Source organism: Saprolegnia diclina (genome assembly GCF_000281045.1).
Source record: "Saprolegnia diclina VS20 unplaced genomic scaffold supercont1.14, whole genome shotgun sequence".
NCBI classification, from domain to species: Eukaryota; Oomycota; class Saprolegniomycetes; order Saprolegniales; family Saprolegniaceae; genus Saprolegnia; species Saprolegnia diclina.
Window position 1 is genome coordinate 612,818 of NW_008246081.1, and position 19,839 is coordinate 632,656.

The 19,839-nt window shown below is 58.5% G+C and overlaps 7 protein-coding genes across 10 annotated transcripts; 3 read left to right on the top strand and 4 right to left on the bottom strand.

The window, feature by feature from the left end:
* Positions 1 to 6: 6 nt before the first annotated feature.
* SDRG_05517 (TKL protein kinase) lies at positions 7 to 2,924 on the bottom strand. 3 transcript variants are annotated; one of them, XM_008611234.1, is made up of 18 exons: positions 2,829 to 2,924; positions 2,708 to 2,787; positions 2,575 to 2,656; positions 2,371 to 2,520; positions 2,100 to 2,328; positions 1,605 to 2,055; positions 1,518 to 1,551; positions 1,421 to 1,475; positions 1,269 to 1,372; positions 1,188 to 1,225; positions 1,082 to 1,132; positions 880 to 1,035; positions 751 to 832; positions 643 to 710; positions 555 to 595; positions 433 to 508; positions 217 to 391; positions 7 to 170 (listed from the first exon to the last, which is right to left on the bottom strand). In XM_008611234.1, the coding sequence occupies exons 1-18, from the start codon at positions 2,886 to 2,888 to the stop codon at positions 48 to 50; spliced, it is 2,055 nt and encodes a 684-aa protein (XP_008609456.1). In that variant the 5' UTR covers positions 2,889 to 2,924; the 3' UTR covers positions 7 to 47. The 3 variants fall into 3 exon arrangements, with proteins under 3 accessions (XP_008609456.1, XP_008609455.1, XP_008609457.1); XM_008611233.1 differs by having other exon boundaries at positions 1,593 to 2,055; XM_008611235.1 differs by having other exon boundaries at positions 433 to 595; positions 1,593 to 2,055.
* A 60-nt stretch (positions 2,925 to 2,984) lies between these two features.
* On the top strand, positions 2,985 to 6,855 carry SDRG_05518 (hypothetical protein). Its single transcript, XM_008611236.1, has 10 exons — positions 2,985 to 3,078; positions 3,121 to 3,217; positions 3,268 to 3,344; positions 3,390 to 3,566; positions 3,608 to 3,756; positions 3,807 to 4,039; positions 4,090 to 4,604; positions 4,662 to 4,721; positions 4,770 to 5,020; positions 5,076 to 6,855. Exons 1-10 carry the CDS (start codon positions 2,989 to 2,991, stop codon positions 6,760 to 6,762), a joined length of 3,336 nt encoding a protein of 1,111 aa, XP_008609458.1. The 5' UTR covers positions 2,985 to 2,988; the 3' UTR covers positions 6,763 to 6,855.
* SDRG_05519 (hypothetical protein) lies at positions 6,765 to 7,769 on the bottom strand. Its single transcript, XM_008611237.1, has 7 exons — positions 7,606 to 7,769; positions 7,483 to 7,561; positions 7,399 to 7,442; positions 7,241 to 7,349; positions 7,119 to 7,204; positions 6,930 to 7,077; positions 6,765 to 6,885 (listed from the first exon to the last, which is right to left on the bottom strand). Exons 1-7 carry the CDS (start codon positions 7,756 to 7,758, stop codon positions 6,803 to 6,805), a joined length of 702 nt encoding a protein of 233 aa, XP_008609459.1. The 5' UTR covers positions 7,759 to 7,769; the 3' UTR covers positions 6,765 to 6,802.
* Positions 7,770 to 7,930: 161 nt separating this feature from the next.
* On the bottom strand, positions 7,931 to 11,095 carry SDRG_05520 (hypothetical protein). Its single transcript, XM_008611238.1, has 16 exons — positions 10,849 to 11,095; positions 10,619 to 10,801; positions 10,458 to 10,568; positions 10,383 to 10,406; positions 10,243 to 10,339; positions 9,930 to 10,201; positions 9,708 to 9,884; positions 9,367 to 9,654; positions 9,194 to 9,313; positions 9,044 to 9,148; positions 8,846 to 8,996; positions 8,660 to 8,795; positions 8,478 to 8,613; positions 8,305 to 8,433; positions 8,155 to 8,253; positions 7,931 to 8,106 (listed from the first exon to the last, which is right to left on the bottom strand). The coding sequence occupies exons 1-16, from the start codon at positions 11,071 to 11,073 to the stop codon at positions 7,972 to 7,974; spliced, it is 2,388 nt and encodes a 795-aa protein (XP_008609460.1). The 5' UTR covers positions 11,074 to 11,095; the 3' UTR covers positions 7,931 to 7,971.
* Positions 11,096 to 11,479: 384 nt separating this feature from the next.
* On the top strand, positions 11,480 to 12,108 carry SDRG_05521 (hypothetical protein; the record flags this gene model as incomplete). The annotated part of the gene is made up of 2 exons (XM_008611239.1): positions 11,480 to 12,016; positions 12,085 to 12,108. 2 exons carry the CDS (start codon positions 11,480 to 11,482, stop codon positions 12,106 to 12,108), a joined length of 561 nt encoding a protein of 186 aa, XP_008609461.1.
* SDRG_05522 lies at positions 11,812 to 16,071 on the bottom strand (the record flags this gene model as incomplete). Of its 2 annotated transcripts, XM_008611240.1 has the most annotated exons (22): positions 15,982 to 16,071; positions 15,862 to 15,926; positions 15,734 to 15,816; positions 15,555 to 15,689; positions 15,358 to 15,510; positions 15,219 to 15,308; positions 14,961 to 15,173; positions 14,835 to 14,907; positions 14,656 to 14,789; positions 14,464 to 14,608; positions 14,206 to 14,420; positions 14,092 to 14,163; positions 13,924 to 14,046; positions 13,801 to 13,875; positions 13,288 to 13,746; positions 13,141 to 13,246; positions 12,948 to 13,090; positions 12,561 to 12,901; positions 12,449 to 12,521; positions 12,318 to 12,403; positions 12,125 to 12,275; positions 11,812 to 12,057 (listed from the first exon to the last, which is right to left on the bottom strand). In XM_008611240.1, the coding sequence occupies exons 1-21, from the start codon at positions 16,035 to 16,037 to the stop codon at positions 12,140 to 12,142; spliced, it is 2,976 nt and encodes a 991-aa protein (XP_008609462.1). In that variant the 5' UTR covers positions 16,038 to 16,071. The 2 variants fall into 2 exon arrangements, with proteins under 2 accessions (XP_008609462.1, XP_008609463.1); XM_008611241.1 differs by lacking the exon at positions 11,812 to 12,057 and having other exon boundaries at positions 12,140 to 12,275; positions 15,982 to 16,037.
* A 308-nt stretch (positions 16,072 to 16,379) lies between these two features.
* Positions 16,380 to 19,443, top strand: SDRG_05523 (hypothetical protein). The gene has a single exon (XM_008611242.1). It carries the CDS (start codon positions 16,424 to 16,426, stop codon positions 19,403 to 19,405), a length of 2,982 nt encoding a protein of 993 aa, XP_008609464.1. The 5' UTR covers positions 16,380 to 16,423; the 3' UTR covers positions 19,406 to 19,443.
* The last annotated feature ends 396 nt before the right edge of the window (positions 19,444 to 19,839 follow it).

The following is a 19,839-nucleotide window of genomic DNA, read 5'->3' on the forward strand; positions in this document are numbered from 1 at the left end:
CAAATAGTCTAAATACAAAGTCGACGTGTCATATTTTGTGGGATGCGTTAGCCGGACGCGGTGGCTTGGCTCGCTTGCAGAAAGTTGGTCAGGACAGAGACGATGGTCGCGGCGTCCGGGCGACACGACGCTTCCTTGTCCCAGCAGCTCGTGATGAGGTCCTTGAGCGGCTACCGATTTGTGTGTGGAAAGCGTCGACACCATACGAGTTTGTACCGTCGGGATGTTGGCGGAGATGGTCGGGCGCTTGTTTTCTTGGATGACGGCCATCGCGACAAGCGCCGCTGGCGTGTCAGCGAACGGGACCGACGCCTCGCAGATCTCCCACATGACGATGCCAAAACTGTAAATGTCGGCGCTCACAGAGTACGTCTGCGACACAATCACCTCGCTACAGCGCGCATGAGAGCGAGACGAGTCTCTGCATCGTACGGAGCCATCCATTGGTACGTGCCGCAGCACCGCGTCATAAACTCGTTCTCGAGCGCGACCTTGGCAATGCCAAAGTCTAGAGTCCATCGCATCCCAGACCAAGGACGCGCAACAGCACGTACCCGCGAGCTTGACACGCCCTTCGTCCGTGATGAGAAGGTTCCTACCATCAAACAAGATCGAAACCGTGCCTCCAACAGCGTATCGTACAGCGACTTGAGGTCGCGGTGCACAATGTTGAACGAATGCAGAAACTGAAGGCCGCGCGCCACGTCCATCTACACGATCCTTGTGCGATGCGATAGCGATGTGCCGTACGATCATTTGCAGCCGCTTCTGCCACGTGTTGGGGAACGGCGGAATTTTCTTGGTCGGGTCTTGGGACCCGTTGATTTGCTCGCTAGTAGCCGCCATGAGACACATGTGCGAAGTACGAGCGCGACGCACAAGAGCGAGAAAGGAAGGTACTCGAACACGATACTACGCGGTGTCGTGCACACAGCGAGCAAGAGGACAATGCATGGGTGGCATCCGAGGTGCGTCATCATGGTCACTTCGTGCTTGAACTCCTTATTGACTTGTTCTGCATTGAGCGACGAAAACCTACTCGATGTGATTTCTATCAACGTATCAAGATACACCCGCTCACTTTTTGATGGCCACTTCGGTGCCCCGCCAGATCGCCTTGTATACCTTGCAGCTACCATGCGTGTGTCTCGCACACAGTCGTCGCAATCATTGCAGCGGAGTCGTACCTGGAGCCGACACCAATGCACTTCTCCAGTTTGACATCCTACGTTCTTTGTAAGCTGTCGATTCTCTTGCTACGGAGGTACCTCGATTTTGATTTCGCGCAATGTCGCCTCGTCGGACTTGGGGGCTGGCGCCTTGGCGGCCGACGCACTTTCCGACTTGGCGACGGCTGCCTCGTCGCTCTTGCCTACGCCCACAGAATGCTTGGCGACAGGACCACCGTTGCCAGTACTACTGTCCACTTGGAGCACGAGCGTGTCAGGAAAGTGAGAGAGCGCTGCGCGCAGCTCCTACACGATTGCTGCAGCCAAGCTACGTGTGGAGGCAGGTACCTCGTCCGACGAGAGCAAGCACTTGTCGCCGTCGCTACGACGACTCAGATATGAGAGGCTTTGAAGTCGTTCCACCTGTCGTGGTACAGCAGCGTCAATGTCGTCGACAATGGGATCTGGAAGAGGCGGTGGATCGACTCTTGCAGCTGCGCAAAGCTCAGACTCCGGTCGAAGGCGAATCGGCGCGCTTCGCCATTCCACTTGCACTTGATGTAGCACTCGTTGCTGCGATAGCCGTTCTCAAACGACGGGGTCCGCGGCGACAGCGTGCTCCCGCGCGGACTCAGCCGCCCCGGTGCCGCATATGGCGTCGATGGCAGGTCGAGCAGATCCTGCGTCGGCACGGCGCGTGCGTCGGGCAGCGGCGCGGGCAAGCTCGACGGCGGCGGACTGTGTCGCTTCTGCGACGTGTGTGGTGATTGCGTCGGGCGCTCGGCGGTGCCGAACGGGTTGGTCTTCTTTTGCTCCGGGGGCGCATACAAGTCTGGAAAGAGGAGCAGATCCGCGTTGGCAGGCGCTGCCTCCTTGGACGCATGCTCTAGCCACGGCGGTCAAACGCGGCGGCAACGCGGTCGCCACTACCTTTGTGCACCTCGGTCGGCGACGTTCGTGTCGAGTGCTCTGGCCCCATGTGCAGCGGAAAGACCTTTTGCTGCTCGGCGATAAAGCTCGTCGTATGAATCTTATCGGGCGCCTCGAGTGCTTTGCAGAGGTCTTCAGCAAAGTGGACGAGCGAGTAGTCGGCGGGCCACCCGTTCTGGAGCCATGGCAGCACAACGTTGGCGCCTTGCTTGAGCTCCACCGGTACGTTCTACATGCACGCGTTGAGATCACTTTGTAAGAAAGCTCATACTTCGCCGCCCGTGACGCACGAGATGTCGGGCGACTGGGCAGGATACGCCTTTGGTATCCGCACCGCGATGCTAAACTTGCCGCGGTCCATCGACATGGACGAGAGCGACATGTTGGCAATCGACGACGTCATGGCCGAGATAGGCCAGCCCTACAATGCGATAGCGGCGTCGTCCTGTCCTGCCACGTCATGTATCTAACGCACCTCTTGGTATTCCTTTGTGAGCACTTGGAGCTGCAAGCACACAGCGTAGTCCGACTCTGGCATCGCCTTGGCAAAGTCGACCCTAATGTGCCATGCGCCATGAGTGCGATCGCGGCCATCGGCGCTTGCGTACTTGTTGATACGTGGCACGAGCTTCTGCTGCTTGCGGCTCTGGGCAAAGTGCAAGAAGTCATTGATGTCCTGCTGCAGCGCCTAAAGCTCGAGGATGAGCCTTCGCCGGCGACCGCGCCTACCAGCGGCAGGTCGTCCAGCCCCTGCGTCTTGCCCACGATGGACCCCGACGGCTTCCACATCGACGCCGACTGCTTCGAAACTACCGCTGCCACAAGATCCGGAAACCGTTTCGTATCCGGAACACCGTGCCCAGCGTAACCGGAAGATCTCGAGTTGCCGATGCCCCCGAAGAAGCCGGCGCCCGCCGGCGCCGCCAAGGGCCGCGACGACGACGGTGGCTGCCCCGTCATGACGGCCAGCGAGCGCGAGGTAGATGAGCTGCATGAAGACGGAGGCTCATGCAGGAAGCAGCGACTGCCCCCACGGAACGTCCCCGAGAACGTACCTGCGCTGGCAACCCTCCATGACGTGCCCAAGGTCGGCTTCCTCGAGTGGACCGAGAACCTCGGTACGTCGACCTTCATGCGCTACATGCATGAGGATGATCATCTCCTGTAGAGATGGAGAACTGGTACTCGCCGGCCAACCTCTATGAAGACCCGATGGGGCTGCCCCCGTTGCCTCCGCATATTGATGCAAGTCTCCCTCTCGATGGTTTCCATGACCTCGTGCATGAATAGACGTCGTCGTTGGTCTGGAAGCGGCCGTCGCAGTACTTGCCTCCATTACCCGAGCCGCCCAAGCAGGTGGCCAAGGCCGTCGCCGTGGATCCAAAATCCAGCGGCAAAAAATCGGCGCAGGCCAAAAAGGTCGACGACAAGGTGCTCGACGATGCCAAAGTCCAACGCTACTGCTACGTACGTATATATGTTGCATGCGTCTCTGAGAGCGCCGGTAGGTGCTGTACGACCCGCTTCTGGACCCGGTGCTGGCCAAGCCCGGGGATGCGTCGGGCACAACGACGCCAGCCGGCTTTCGCGCCGAGCGCGAGTGGAAGTACGACTTTCAGCGGCTTTGGAGTGCGGAGCAAGCCCATGACATTAGCCGGTACGCAGCGCAATGCACAAACGTGCCATGTATGCAGGTCCTACGTCTAGTTGGGAAGCCGAAGAAGCGCGTATTCTAGCCGACAATGAGTTGCGCGAGCGCCTCTCGATGGAGTACGAAGAGAACTGGCAAATCAAGTACCTCAAGGTGCTCGCGGTGCAAAAGCAAGCCGCCGACGCCGACTTGAACGACGATGACATCATGGACGACGGTGACGACGGCGATGCTGCCGTGTTTGAAGCTTCGGCCTCCCCAACACCCATGTCGATCATCGATCTCTTTGGTTGGGCTTCTTGAACCAACTCCATCCATGTGATCAAAATGTTTGCATAGGGCCCCCTCCCATGATGGACATTGAGCCCAACCGCGCTGTGCGACCCACCGTGCCCGAAGGCGAGTACGTCGACCCACCGCTCGCCTCGTGCTGCCGTGTCATCAACAACCTCGTGGACCGTCTCGTGACTAACCAGCCCTACTACTGGGAACACATTTACCCGCAGTCGATCGTTGGCGGGAAAAAGGTGCCCGTGGCCAATCCCGGTGGCAAGTACCTCGTCAAGCTCTACGTCCTTGGCAAGTGGCGCCGTGTTGAAGTCGACGACCGACTTCCGCTCGATAAAAACGGCAAGGTCATAGTTCTTAGCAGCACGCTTCCGACCGAGATTTGGCCCTCTCTCCTCGCCAAGGCTATCTACAAGGTCTTTGCGTGGCTTGGTTCTCTCCCCAACATGAACAGCCCGTCCACGACAACATTGTCCATTGGCTTTATTCTCAACGCGCTCACAACGTGGAAATCGCGTCCGTACGTGACGCTCTCAGACGCCAAGGCCCAAGACGAGCTTGTCAAAGTACAGGCTTTTCGCCGTCCCATGCTATGTTGTTGGCTGTACAAACTGGCATCGTAGGTGACACCGCTGCTCGATGCTGCCTTGAACGTCGAGGTGCAGCCCTCGCTGAGTCTTTCGGTGCGCTAGGATTCCATAGGCGCGTGATTTTACTGAGTTCTACGCTAGAACGTGGTGCTGGTCTGCCCGCTGGCATCGGTCATGACGCGCAGCTTCAACGCCGTGTGTGGCGAAGCATTCGTTTTGGCGAGCATAAGATCCATCCACCCGTCGTACTCGGTGTACATTTACTCATCACGGCTTGACGCAGCACCGGACGAGACACTTGGGTTCACACCCGAGACGCTCGAGTATCACAAAATGACGTCCATGATTCTCCATACGATCCCGACGCATACACTGCAACTCGTTCAAGAATGGTGCTCATCTCTCGGTCCTTGACAAGCGAAGGGCTGACTTGTCATGCTGCACTAGGCGACAGGTCGTATCGCCCACCGACGTGACCGTGTTCACGTGGGCGCCGTTTCCGCACGACTTGCCGCACTTTCTAATTGTCAACGTGCCAAGCGATGTGGTCGCAACGACGCTCTACGTGACGTTGCAGACGGCGCCAGTGGCCGACTCGTCGGTGACAGATCGGGGTCTATTGCTGCTTGAAGACCCGCAGCTGAGCTTGGCCAAGCGCAACGACAGCACCAATGTTGCCCCGTTCTTCAAGCCATTTGTATCGTTGCCGTTCGAGGTCCACGGACCGGGCACGCATGTCTTTCGCTTGTACCCGCAAACCCTTGGCGCGGGGTACAGCCTCGAGATTGAAAGTGACGTTGTCGTCGCCCTCCAAAGCATGCCCGAGTGTGTCACGACGACCTGCGGCATGCACACGGAGGTCTTTGAGGGTGAGTACATTGCGATGCCCGCCGACGCGTGGCACATTGTGCACAAGTCGACCATTGCGATCGCGCCCAGCACGTCGGCCAAGCGCCGGCTCATTGTCCATGTGCATCTCATGGACGAAGCGGCGGGCGCGTTGTTTCACTTGCACATTGTCAACAACACGACACGGGAAGTGACACGCTACCACTTGCTCGAGGCGCACATCGACCTTGGCGACGACTCGACGCACGCGTTTACGGTTTTGCTCGAGTGCGTCGCGCAACGCGCCGTGCCACCGGCCAAGTATACGATCTTGATTGCGTCCGATGGACCGATATCCAGTGGACCGCTTGTGAACGCACCCCTCGCGCTCTCCATGTTTGCCGGTGTCTACACGCCCAACAAGTACCACACCCTCTTTCGCGACGTCTTTGTGCCGCACGGCGCCGACGACGCAAAAAAGGGAGCCGCGCCGATTGCAGTTGACGCGTGCTTCAAGCTGTCATCGTCTGTCCCGGAGGCTGCGCTCAAGCTTGAGATCTTTGATGCGGTGTCGGGGGCCTCGCTGGCAAAGGCCAGCGACTACGACTGCGTGCAGATAATGCAGCTACCGCCGCACGCCGATGGGTACATTGTCGAAGGCAGCTTTGATACGACAAAGTGGCTCGTTCCAGCTGAGCTCCAATCCGTCAAGCCCTTTGCGGACCTTGGCAGGCCGCCAGAGCCAACGACTGTGGAGGCGGCGCGCTGGTCCCTCGAAGTATTTGCATCGGGCCCGGCGTCGCTCACACCCGACTGCACGACGCTCAATAAACACGCAGCGATTCGGTTTGGGTGGGAGCAGGCCGAACGCGGGCGCGAGGTCCGTGGGATTATCAGCCGTCTCTTGTATCTCGGCAAACACGACGAGGCGATCGAAAAGATGAACGAGGCCGAGTACACGCCCGAGCAGCAAAAGCAAATGCTCGGGCGGTACGAAACCACGAGCACGAGCTCGGTCGAAGTCGTTCCTTCGTCTGGCCACGATCGGCTCTTGACGCGCGACGAGTGGATGGCTGAGGCCGAGGCGCGCCAGGTCGAAATCGAGTCGCTTCGCGCCCAAGTCGAAATGGGCAACAAGGCCCGCGCCGACGCCAGCGTGCAGCGCAAGGCCGAGATCGATGCGATGAAGAAGGACATTATGGACCTACGCCAAGCATGGCTCGTCGAACGGGAACGGCTTTGGAACCAGCGCGAAGCGCTGCGCAAGGAACAACCGAACCCGACACCCGTGGCCAACTTTCCATAGTCGTCGATGACAACAAGACAGTGTACACTATAGGCAACAGTTATTCGTTCAAGAGGTCTTGCATCTTTTGCAGCAGCTCTTTGGAGTCGCCGTGGAGATCGCACTCGCATTCTTGGAGAAGCGCTAATGCGGGGTCCATGACACAGAGCATTTGAACGCTGGTGTACCGCGGAGGGGTCTCTTGCACTTGTCGATAAACCCCGCGTCTTGCGGCTCGAGCGTCCAGTCCAGTGGTCCCCAGCTCGCCGCTGCGAGCTCCTTATCGAGGTTGTTGACTTCGGGGGCGTCCACGGCCGACACGTTCGCTCGGCCAACCTACGCTTGATGAAAACCGCGCAGCGTATTGTGCGAGGTACATGGCGGAGGGCGAGGGCTTCCCCATCGAGGAATTCGAGCTTTGGGAAAGCGTGCTGGAGGGTCGCATGGTAGCTTTCGTCGTTGTCTGCGACGTTGTTGCAAGCTCGAATTGTAGTCGTACCGCTCACGCTGCTTTTGGCAGCTGCACGCGATCGCACAAAGAGACGGCGCAGTTGTGGCACTTTGCTCTGGAGGGACACCCAGTCCACACCATTGGTGAGCGGGTTTCCCTAACAAAAATCTGTTATCAAAACACTGTCTGCAAGATGCTGTGGCAACGTCAAGACGTAGCTCCTCGAGTGCGGGCAGTAGCGGAAAAGGGTCTACGCTCTGTCATGAGGCAACAGAGACCAAGCTACGAACCGATCGATGCGAGTGCGTTCTGGGAGAGGTCGAGGCTGCGGAGAGTAGAGAGCGAAGGAAGCCCCCGCAGACTCGATAACTACGACCTTGTGGGAGACCCGTAGATGAGACATCGTCATCTACCTGATTGTGCGACAGGTTGAGTTCGATTAGCGCCGAGCAGCCTGCGAGGTTACCTATCTTGTTCAAGCCGGCTTTCGCGAGGTTGAGGCGCTGCACACACGCAACGTCAAAGTGGTTGCTCCGGCGCTTGATCAAGTCTTCCGTGATCTCCATGAGCGTTTCAGTCGACAAGTACAAATGCTTTCGACAAACCCATACCGTTGGAACAACCATTTTCCCACAGCTCCTTGCATCAACCTCCAAGTGTTTGCTCTCTACGACACAAGTCCCTGCTTGGTGTCTGTACCGGTTCTAGCAGGGTTGACACGAGGATCACAAACTTGAAGGCAACTTAACATACTCTCACGTATATGAAGACGATGCGTCTTACGAGCACGTCGGGTTCTCACACCCGAGCACAATGTTGATGTTGCCGTGCTGACTGCGAATGTAAATGTCCCCTCGGTAGTTGCAGCTCGTGCCACAGTTGATGAATCCGTTGGCTTCCTTTGGGTCTTGCGCCTACCACGCGTTGACTCTGACGCTGCTGTATGAATCGACGTGTCGTACCGGCAGCTCGGTGAGCGTATCGTAGGAAAAATTGCTTTTCTGCACCGTGATCGAGCCATATTCAGACCGCGCATAGTAAAAGCCAACAAACGACGTGCTCTGGTGTGATAACAAAGTGGACAACTTGTCATCACAATGCACCAGTCGCACCTGTAGATGGAGGTAAATGTCGCCCGAGTTGGACTCGATATGCACGTAGCCATCGACAGCAGTGTTGTGCATTCGCACGGCGCCACCGATCGTGACGACATCGATACGACCAGGAAAGATCCCATTGTCCTAGAATGCGGTCAGTGCCTGGCACGAAAATTGCAAGCGCTGACCGTCGCCGTCAACGCTTCAGTTTGAATGCCCCCCGAGGTGGACTGGAGCTCGATGCGATCGGTCGTGACGTCGCTTAGGAGAAGCGAGCCCGATTGCGTCGAGAGCGTCATCATGCTATATCCGCGCGTCACTTGCCTACGCGCACGTGTGACGCTACACCGATGAGGATGCTGCGGTGTACGAGGTGACTTGAGCGACAACGATGGGACTGGCGTCCGTCGAGATCACGAGCGGACTGTCAGTCAACGACGAGTTGAGCAGCGAGGCACTGCCGAGCGTGGATGCCAATACGGTGCTTTTCTTCCCTCCATTTGCACCTACAAGATATGCGCCACCGTCAAATACGCTACTTGCGCATGCAGCGTACCCGTCGCGTTGACATAGATCGTGCTGACGTTGAGTTCGCCCGAGTTGGACCGCATCGTCAGTGCTTGCGCGCCAAGAAAGGCACCAACGACGTAGACGTTGGCTTGGTCCGTTGATACATTGATACCAACGAGCACCGTCGATGAAATGTCCTACAACAACCGTTGGACGTTTGTTTGTTTCAGTTGCTGGGAAGTACCTCATTGGGTGAGAGGAGGTTGACATTCACTTCGGCCATCAAGGACGTGAGCTGCAGCAAGGGTGCGGCAGTCGTATTCGGCAACACGAGCTCGAGCACCGCGAGCTACACACGCGTCCGGTGGACTCGCGCTGACGCATCGGCGTCTACCTGGCACGACGTGTCGACGCCTAAAAAGTACGAGCTGCTCAAGGGCGACGCCGCAAACGCGCTCGTCGTCTTGACCGACGTCGCCACCGTTTGAAACGTCGCTGTCGCCAAGTACTTGTCCTACACGCGGCACATAGCCTCCGTCTCCATAGCGCCATAAAAGCACTACGAACGCTGATGGCGTTTTGCTGGCAGGTGACGTGGCCCGCCGAGGCGTTGCCTTGCGACACGATGAGCGCGCCGGCGCCAAAGGAATGCGAGAGCGTCACGAGGGTCGCGTTCGGGTCCAGTGGCAGCGTGGTCGCGTTCTCGGCTTTGCTGAGCCGCGCGCACTGGGTCGCAAAGACGACCGTGAGCGTCATGAGCACCGTGATGATGAGAAACGTGAGCATCGCAAACGCGCACGAGACACGCATAAAGAGCCGCTGCGACTTTTTCGAGGCCTTGAACAAGCGGTGCCACTAGGGTTTAGGGTTCTCGGCTCAAGCAGCACATGGGAAAGACGGCAACGTACGTCACGGCGCGCAGCAAACTCGGGGTGGAGACTCGGGTCGAGTTGACAGCGCTTGTCCTGGGCGTGGCGGCGCTTGACAACATGCGTAATGTCGTTGAGTGTGATGGCCGAGAGCGCTTGCAGCATGAGGAACGCGCCCGAGATGATCGCCATGAAGGCGACACCACGCAAGTTGCGCTACCCGATGCATGAGCTAACGCAAGACCTCGACAGGTGTAGTACCTGCACAAACAGTACAAACTGGCCTTGATCGTAGCGCGCTTGGAGCGTCGGCGGCAAGACGACGCGGATCGTGGGCCAAGTGGCAACGATGCTACTTTCGATGCTGCTCGTGACCGCGAGCGACGCGATCGCACTCGCCAGCAAGAAGATGGCGAGGATGAATGCAAACCAGCTGAACGTATTGAGGAGCCGTCGGTACTCGAACGCAGAGCCAATGAATGCCATGAGCGCCAGAATCAGCACCAGAATGCCGCAGAGAAACGTAAAGATGCCTACACATTCCGTGAGATGCAAGAAGAGACGCTCAACACACCCGTGTAAGGCGAGGTCGCGAGGGTCCGTGACGAGATGATGTACTGACCGCCTGCCACGAGGATGAACGAGAACGGAATCATGCCCATTCCAAAGGCCTACGGGTCGAGTACGACTACGATCTTGGGTCTGTCGCAATACCTGCAGAAACGTGACAGCCGACCGCTACACCACCGAGAAATGCATGAATACTCGAACATATAATATGAAGTCCACCTTTTCGCCAAGCGCAAAGTGCAGCTTGCGGACCGTGTACGCCGACGTTATGGCGACGCAGAGAAGGACAACGCCGGTCGCGATCAAGTAGGCGCGTTCGCGGCTCACTTTCTATACAGGCGGTCCGTCTCGTCGACAATGGTTTGTGCTGGCAGTCGTACATCGGCGAGTGTTTGCTGAAACAACACGCTTCGCGCGTAGAGCGTGTCCGTGTAGCCTGCGAGCTCGGGCGCGACGAACGGAAGGTATAGAATGGCCATCCCACCCGTGCAAATGACGCCGTAGCAGGTACCGATCGTAAGGAGCATGGCGAGGACGAGCGCCGGTGTCGTCTTGACCATGCCCTACGTATTGCCATCGGCCTCGTGTATATCTATATGGTGGCTTGTACCAAGGCAGCGCCAAGCACGGAGAGCACGCAGAGCGCCCCCGAGAGGGCAAAGAGTGTCGAGAAGACCTCGGAGCGCTGGGCAAAGACAAAGCTCATGGGCGCACCCGCGAGCGAGAGCGTAAAGTTGAGGATGCACGCGCGCTGGACGCCGGGCGTCGCCGTCGAGATGCGCGGCAGCGTCGTCTGGCGCATGAGCATGCGCACGTTCGTCGGCAGCTTCCCCATGCCAATCCCAATCTGCCACTTTGCACTTGGGAAGGTGCGAAACCGATCCGGGCCCCGGGGCACACCCCGCTTCTCCCCCGAAACGTTGGACAGGATGGGACAGGACCACGATGCTCGCGATCTCGCCGCACCTGTAGTCCGCTTGTACTCTAGTAGCAGCTAACGGTCCCAACTCTCTTCTGCACTCCAGTACTTATTCCTAATAGCAGAGGTGCCTTAAACCTTGTACCGGTACCTTCAACCCTGCCCGTAGTGCAGCACGCAGCTCATGATTTGTGTGGCAGCAATAGCTACATGCCCAATTGATTCTCGGAACCCACGGTCACGGGACGGTGTGTCCAACGGTGGATTTGCATGCCCCGGGGCATGTTTGGTGGCCGCCTGTGGGGATAACCGTCCTCGCAGGATGTGGGACTTTGACACGAACGTGTCGGTGCTGGCGGCCACCTTCTCGGTCGGCCTCGCGTCCTTCCTCATAGGATTCGCCTGCGCGTACCGAGCGACGCGTCGCAAGCATGCGACACAGAATGTCAACCAAGTGCCCGACATAACGCTCATCAAGTACTGCACCAAAGTGCTGCGGGTGCTGTGCCTCGGCGTCCTTGGCTGCCAGTTTGCACTCTTCTCCCACGCCACGTCGATCCCGAGCACGACGCTCAACGTGCCGCTCTACGACAGCTTGTACCGTCCGCTGCTTGGCGCGCTCGGCGCCGCGTTTGGGTTCTCGACCAACTTTCACCCGAGCGTGCGCCACCTCTTTTTGGTGGCGATGCTGTCGCTGGTCGTGTTCGATACCATCTCCGAAGTGCACTACCTCTCGATTGCAGAGTGCGCGGCGAAAGGCCAGCTCTGCACGCCGATTCCGATCACGTCCGACGAGCTATTGCGGCTCGTGCTCCGCGACCTTGCTGGCATCGTCTTGGAGCTCTGGGCGGCGCTCCAAGTGGCGTACCTCTGCCTTGCCATCGGATGCTGCTCGTCTCGCTACTCGGCACGCCAGCTCTCGATTAGCAATCCATACTCGAACGTCCGTGATCTTTTGGTCAAGTACCACCCAGAGCTCAAGCTAAAGCCCATGCGGCCGAACGAGCTTGGTCGGCGGCAACACGACGTCGCCGTCTGCGTCCGAGCAACGCATCTCGAGCATGAGAAAAGTCTCGCGAAGCGCCAAGCCGGTCGCGAGGCGCCAGAGGTCAAACAAGCTGTCACGTCACCTTAGCTCCAACGCGCGCTGGAAGACTGACCTTTGCGTTCGCTTGCAAGCATCGGTGCTGCGGTACAGCGTCGTTTGCTGCCATACAATGCACTCGACATGCACCTCGTATTTTGCCTACAAATATACTCGTTCCACAACGTCGAACATCCATGTATGTACCTGGAGGTAGCGCTCAATGTCTTCCACGGTTAGCAGCCGGGGGGTTAGCGTGCATGGGATCACCAATTGGCGCCTGCACCCGAGTGAGCTCAAGCAAGGGCGTATTGCATACCACAAGGTCATCTGTTCGGGACACATGCGGAGCGCAACGCCCCGCGTCGGCTCGAGGGCGATCGACGAGAGCTGGAGCGGTGCCGCAGGACGCTCAAAACGAAGTATGGACGTGTGGGGAGCATAGGTAACTTCGCGAACTGCGTTGGCCTTTTGCAGCACCAGCTTGACGAGCTCCAGGGTTACGATCCCGGCGACCACGGACGCAGTCGAGACGACGTGGGGCGAGACGCCGCACAGTCCTTTGCACGTGTAAAAGTCGATCGCTGCAACGTCGTACGTGGCCGCCATCGCGTTGCACCAGCGCTGCACAAAGACAACATGAAGATTTGCGTCGTCCGTCTACACTCCACACTTCCCGTCATCGTTTCAAGGATCGATGACTGACCGCATTGAATGGAGTGATGACCAACCGGCCCAGCATGGCCTGTACGTCGCTCAGAGACGGGTGCTTGGCTTCACTCCCTTCGTCATTCTTGTAGGCCATTGCCGGTGGTGCCCACGACGCTGCTGCGATCTCATTCAGCGAAACTAGAAGACAAAGATGCATGTGAGAGATGAAGCTATCATGTCGTAGCAACGAGCCAGTTGAACGTTGCGTGCCAAGAGGACAGCGGTCACATGCAGCAACGCAAGGTGGGTTGTCTGGGATACATCAAAGACGATGCTGGTTTCCGCAAACAGCGCCTATGGCCGCGATGAGTTTTGTCCTACGAACCAGAACGCACCTGCAAAAGCCCAAAGGCCTGATCCAGACACGAATTTGGTGTCAACCCGAGGCACTGGAGGCGACCAAACGTGGCCAGTGTAGTTTGCAGCCAGTCGGGGTTGTATCGCAGTGGCTTGTTCTGGGCACGGTCGCGACAGTAGGTTTGCACATGGACCAGATGGGACCCAAAGTGGCGCGTGAGAACGCTTTGGGCAAAGAATGCGATGCGCTGAACCTCGAACGCGCGTGCGTGCTGGAGCCCCGCGTTGTTCTCGATCGACGCATTCTGGAAGCGAGATCGCTGGGCAGCCACTTGGTCGAGCACGTGCAAAGGCAAGGTCGCATCCACTTCACGGGCAATCCAGCGCTCCGTGACCTCGGGAACATACGCCATGAGGCTGCCTCGCCACGCATCGGCCGTTGCAAGAAGAAATGGCTTCTTGTACACGAAGCTCTGCTCGTCGAGGTACTTTGCCAACTACGTAAGAATACCGGTGAGGCCAACTACTGTTCAATGGGCATTGACGCTCACCAGAGCACTCGATGCGGTGCACACTAGCACGTCAAAAGACGTCCAAAACGCTTCATCAAAGGCAGTGTCGAGATGCTACATGCGTCCATAAGCCCTTGAATCGCAATCGACGACGTTTCTGACAGCAGGGTCGAGATGGATCGTAAGAACTTTGCAGTCATTCGCAAGCGCCGACTTGACACAGACCGCTTTCTTTGAACCGACGTCCTTGCTCGCAAAAGTCGCGTGGCTTGCAAGGTCGATAACCTGTCCAAGTAGCTTTGAATGCACAGACATTGCATCCTACTGCACCTGAACGAGGGCACCGTCAACAAGGGTGCACTTGGCCAAGTTGGTGCCACCAACACCAAGTAAAGATAGGTTCTAACCGCAAACATGCAGATCCAAGCGCCCCAATCGCTGTACCTTTGCGATCTCGGAGCCCAGGGCGCCGCAGCCAACGAGAGCAATGCGTGCGCTCTGTAGCTTTGCCAAGGCGGTTTGTCCGTAGAGGGCGCGGACGTGAAACTCGTGGTGGCGGTAATGGTCAAGGAACATGGTCTCTTTGGCGAGCTCGGCGCGGTGTGGCAACGCATTCGTGGCATCCCAGTACCACACTTGGGTCAACGGAAGCCCAAGGCCTATCCTATAGCGTACACTCACCGCTATCGCCGTAAAGCGTACCGACAAACTTGATGGCTTCGCGCGCCGCCAAGCCAGCGACGGTCGCGCTGAGCGGTACAAGCTCGGTGCTCGCACAACGCGCTAGCTCTAAGATGCTAGCATCGCTCGGTGGGGCCGTGGGAATTGCACACTGTCCTTTCTCGCTCTATACACCTTGCCGTCAACGATGCATGCAGTAGCAAGTGTATCTACCGCCGCGATAAAGGTCCTTGTACATTTCAACACTTCGTTGGCGTGCTGCACGTTGTTGGCTTCGGGCCACTGGCCATGGACGTGCGCATAGGTGTACAGGCCGTGCAGTACGCAGTGCAACAGCATGCTCCGATCTACGACACGCAGACTCACACAGACGAGACGTAGCGTGTTTGTACCAGTGTCTTTGGAGCTCAGAAAGCACGGGCACTCGACCAGCGTTGGGTGGAGAATCGATTCGCGGTAGCTTTTCTACATTGAACGTGGTGCTTCCGAGAGATTTCCTCACGCAATGGTAGGGCTACGTGTGCTAGTTGACGCAGGCCACGGACGCGCCGAAGCTTGAGCCGAGGCAGCGTCGTCAAATCTCCGATTGGTCGGCCGCGCCCAGCGTCCATGTAGAAGGTGGATGGTGATGCGAGGCGTATGATGCAGCACTGTTCCGCGTGCGGCCACGGTAAAGAGCTTGTGTCTTGTGTGCAAAAGGAGAACGCGACAACGTCGCCCATTTGCAATCGCTGCAGGACACGTCGGCGTCAGCGACGTACATGATATCTATATACCTGCTCGACGACGTCCTCCCGCACGACCACGAGGCCCGTGCTGGTGTCCAGAGAAGCCACAGTAAACTCCAAGCTGTCGTCTTCCCACGCCTAAAGCAGCAATATGATCGTGTCATCCATGGTCGATAAAGCGGAGGACTTCGTGGGACGGTCCAAAGTCGACAAAGAGGGATGCAAGGACGCCTCGGCTCTCAACGACGATCGTTCCAATGGGAGGGACTTGAGCGCGACAAAATTCGTTGAGACCGACAATCTCCTCGCGCAAGAGTCCTCCGCTCGCGAAGAGGACGAGCTACAACGCTGGGCGTAGGCAGAGGTTGCAGTCGAGCTTTGTACGTGGTAGTGGAGGAGAAGGTCTGGCGTCAAGACACCCGAGAGCGTCCGTAGCGTTGTATACGGGCTCTTGGCGCTCGCAGCCTCCTTGATGACCACCGACCTCTTCTGCCCAATGCTCCGTGGCCCATACCACGTCTACGCAGCTCCTTGAGCCATGCAGGCTTGGCGCATGGGCGTACGCTCGTGGGTAGGTCGTCGTCCGTAACGAGTGCGTCGTCGTAGAGCGTGAGGTCGCGGATGCCATGTAACATGAGGTTCTTGACTACATGCAGCACTCGCATCTCCATGGAGGCCATGAGCTTCGTACCGAGCTCGACGCCGACGCTTCGGAGTCCGACGACGAGCACATGCATGCTCGTGATCGTTTCCATCCTGCATCATCCTTCCATGGTCTTCCTCGCCCATGCATGTACCTCCATGATCCTACCAGCTGGATCCATACGCCACGAGCGACCGCGCAAAGAATTCGTTGGCCGTCGCCATGCTCGGCGCCGCTTCCAAATGAACTCGGCGCGGGTCCGGATCCGTACTTTACTGGGATTTCAAATCGCACTTATACGAAAAAGGTCGGATAATGGCCGAGTGGCTCGTTCACGACGCAGGGATTTTCCCGTGGGCAAAACGTTTGTACGACGCCAAGACCTCGTAGCGTAGTCTATCTACTTGGACGTATGGCTACCTCACTGCAGGATGGGCTATCTCTGCCAGTGGTCTAGAGGTATATCGCGCAATAGTACTAGAAAATGTATACGAAAAGTCAGCAAACAACTGACCTATGACGCATGAGCCAATCAAACGCGTGGATTGCCTCCCGTTTCCAGAACTGAGCATCTTGACCAGCAATTTTGAACGCGATTGGCAGCAGCAAGATGGACTCGGACTCGGATGACGACTTTGCCGTCTTTGGCATGGACGCTAGCGCCATGGCCAACGTCGTCGACGACGACTCGCTCACGGATGCCGAGCTGCTCCAGAAGGCCGAGGTCGCGATCCTCGAGACGAACGCGGCCTCAATCGAGCCGTTGCTCGCGCAAGCCACGTCCGAGCGCACTCGCGCGCTCCTTAACATGGCCTTGCTCCTCACCAAGGGCCAGTACGCCGACGTGCTTCGCTTGCAGCCGGTCCAGGACCTTTTTTCGCAGCTCCAGCAGTCGGAGGCGCGCCAGCAAGCGTCGGCGCATGCGTGCACGTACATTGCCCAGGCGCTCGAAGTGCTTTTCGCGGCTTCCGACGACAAGCTCTCGCTCGGCTACACGGTGCTCTTTGGCGCGATCGCGCTCCTCGACTTGTTTGTGCAGCTCAACTACACGGGCCCGGCCATCGAAGACGAGAAGCTCGCAGACCTCTACACGCTCTGCCACGTGCTGTTGCCGGCGAACGAACGCCATGTGACCAAGCGTGGTCTCCACACGAACGCAATCGTGTCGCTCCAGGTCGATGGCGAGTCGCCCTTTAGCATCTGCGAGCACCCGTACTTTCTCGAGCTCGCGCGCTGCCTCCTCCACTACCTCGGTCTCCAGTCGTTTGTCAACTGGTCGCATCCCGAAGCGATCGACCGCATCAACAAGTTTACGCCCATGGACCAGTTTACGCGCCAGCCGCGCACGTCGAATGGATTCCAGCGCCCGATCAGCGCCGACGTCATGGTGGCGCTGCGGTCGATGGTGTCGCACCACTGGTGGTGCGGCCGGGCGCTGATTGCGCACCAGCGCCTCCTCATCACAAAGTCGCCGAGCAACACGCTCTGGGCCGAGACGCAGCTGTGTTTTTCGTTTGCGCTTTCGCAGTTCCACGCAGCGAACTGCTCGTCGCCGTACCTGCCGGCGCGCGCCGAACTCGAGTGGGGCCTTGCCCAGCACTTTTTCGAAGTCAAGAACAAGGGCCGCGCCGACTTTAGCCGTGCGCTGCAGACGACCGGTCTCCAAGTCCTTCTCTCGGGCTCGATGGGGAAGCGCACCAAGTTTCAGGTCAAGGAAGTCGCGCAGATGGTGCTGCTCGCCAAGTCGCGCATCGAAAACACGCAGACGAGCTCCGAGTTTGCGGCAGCGACGGCCCAAAGTACCCACGTCGACTTTGGCGGGCTCAGCACGGGCGAATCGGACGCGACCGATGGCGACGAGCTCTCGGCCGAAGACAAGCTCATTGCGGGCGGCGAGGCTGCGTACCGCACCATCACGCGCGACCAAGCCGACCCGGACAACATCCTCCTCGAGAAGATTGCGTTTACAGACGCGATCGACAACGCCAACTTGCAAGTCGTCGACCAAACGATCTTGCTCGCGCTCTGCCTCGACGTCAAAAACTCGAACGCGAACGACGGTCTTACGCGCGAGCAAATGATGCCGTACCTCACGCGCGTCCTCGACAACCCCAACAACTGGATGGTCTACTCGACGGGCCTTCTTGAGCGTGCGTGGCTCGAGTGCGAGACAATGCGATCACGCGAACGTGCGGTGCTTCAGATGCAAGCACTTGTCGACCAGCACACGACGCGCCTCACGATCACGCAGACGTCCCTCAAGATGATCCAGGACGCGGCCCCCGCGCACGAACGCATGGAACACATTTACTCGCTCGTCTTCCCGCCGCGGTATGCGCTCAAGCGCGACCTCGCCGAGCGCTACTTGGGTCTTGGCGTCTACAACAGCGCGCTCGAGATCTTCCAGGAGCTCGAAATGTGGGACGAAATCGTGCAGTGCCACCAGCTGCTCGACCAGCCCAAGCGCGCCGAAGCCATGGTGCGCCAGCGCCTGGAGGTCGCGCCGACGCCCTTCATGTGGTGCTCGCTCGGCGACATCACCGACGACGTCGCGCACTACGAGACGTCGTGGAACGTCTCGAACGGCCGATTCGCGCGCGCCAAGCGGTCGTGGGCGCGCAAGCTCTACGAGCAGGGCGACATTCCGGCCGCGATTGCGCATCTCCAGGACGCGACCAAGGTGCAGCCCATGTACACGCAAGCGTGGTTCTTCCTCGGGTCCCTTGCGATGCGCATGTCGCAGTGGGTCGTGGCGTTCGAGGCCTTTACGCACGCAGTGCAGCTCTCGCCTGATGACGGCGAAGCGTGGGGCAACATTGGCTCGATCCACCTCCGCCTCAAGAACTATGGCCAAGCCTTCTCGGCCTTCCAAGAGGCGCTCAAGCAGAAGCGCAACATGTGGCAGATGTGGGAGAACTTCCTCCTCTGCGCGATGGAGTGTGCGCGGTACGGTGACGCCATGTACGCGATGCACATGCTCCTCGACCTCCGCGACAAGCACAAGCGCCCGATCGACCACGAAGTGCTCGCGTGGCTCGTCGAGGCCATTGTCTACCCGGCCAAGCGCACGGATGGTGAAGACGATGATGCATCGACGATCGAAGACGACTCGGTGGATGCGTCGCAAGTCGACGTTGGCTCGATGGCGGTCCTCGATGACGACGACGAGGACAAGATCCCGACGGTCGCGCCGCCCGTGTCCGAGTACAACTATACCAAGCAGCTCGGAAAGCTCCTCGGCCGCATCACGTCCATTGTGACCAACGACGCCAAGGTGTGGCAGGTCTACGCGCACTACCAGGACGGCGTCGGGCAGGCCCAGAAGGCGCGCGAGTGCCGCTTGAAGGAGTGCCGCGCGCTCCAAAAGGCAGGGTGGGAGACCAATCGGGACGACATTGTGCCGCTCTGCAAGGCGGCACTGCGCCTCGCCAACGACTACCTCGACGACGGCTCCAAAACCGCCCTCTACGACTGCCGCATGTACCTCAAGACGCTCACCAAGAAGGCTCAAGTGACGTTCGCTGACTTGCCCGAAGTCGTCGAAGTGGCCGCGATGCTGCAGGACATTGAGGCCCGCGAAGCGGCGGCATAATGCAAATCAATCCAAACTGGACAAGTGTTTCGATCGGAGCTCCCGTTCTGCGCATAGAGTCACAGAGTCGGGGGTCTGGAGTCTGCGGGCAGAACCATCTTATGAGACACACTGTGGGTCTTCTCACGGCAGCGGCCAAATCGAATGCGTGTTGCATGATGGTGTCCTACAGCGCACTAGTTTTGCTACGGTAGCAGAATCAAGTGCATGTTGGTATTAAAGGAGATGGGTGCGGTCGCCGCCGTCGCTGAGGTAACGACTGGGTTCTGAGACATAGATGTTGGGTCCCAAATGTCCGGCGAGAGGAGTGCGCTTGAGACCGTGTCGGCATCGAGCTCGATGCAGTCGAGACGAAGGTACCGACAAGAGCACGGGGTCTCAAACCACGGAGCTGGCTCGAGGATGCAATCTCAAGGGCACGTGACCCGACTCGC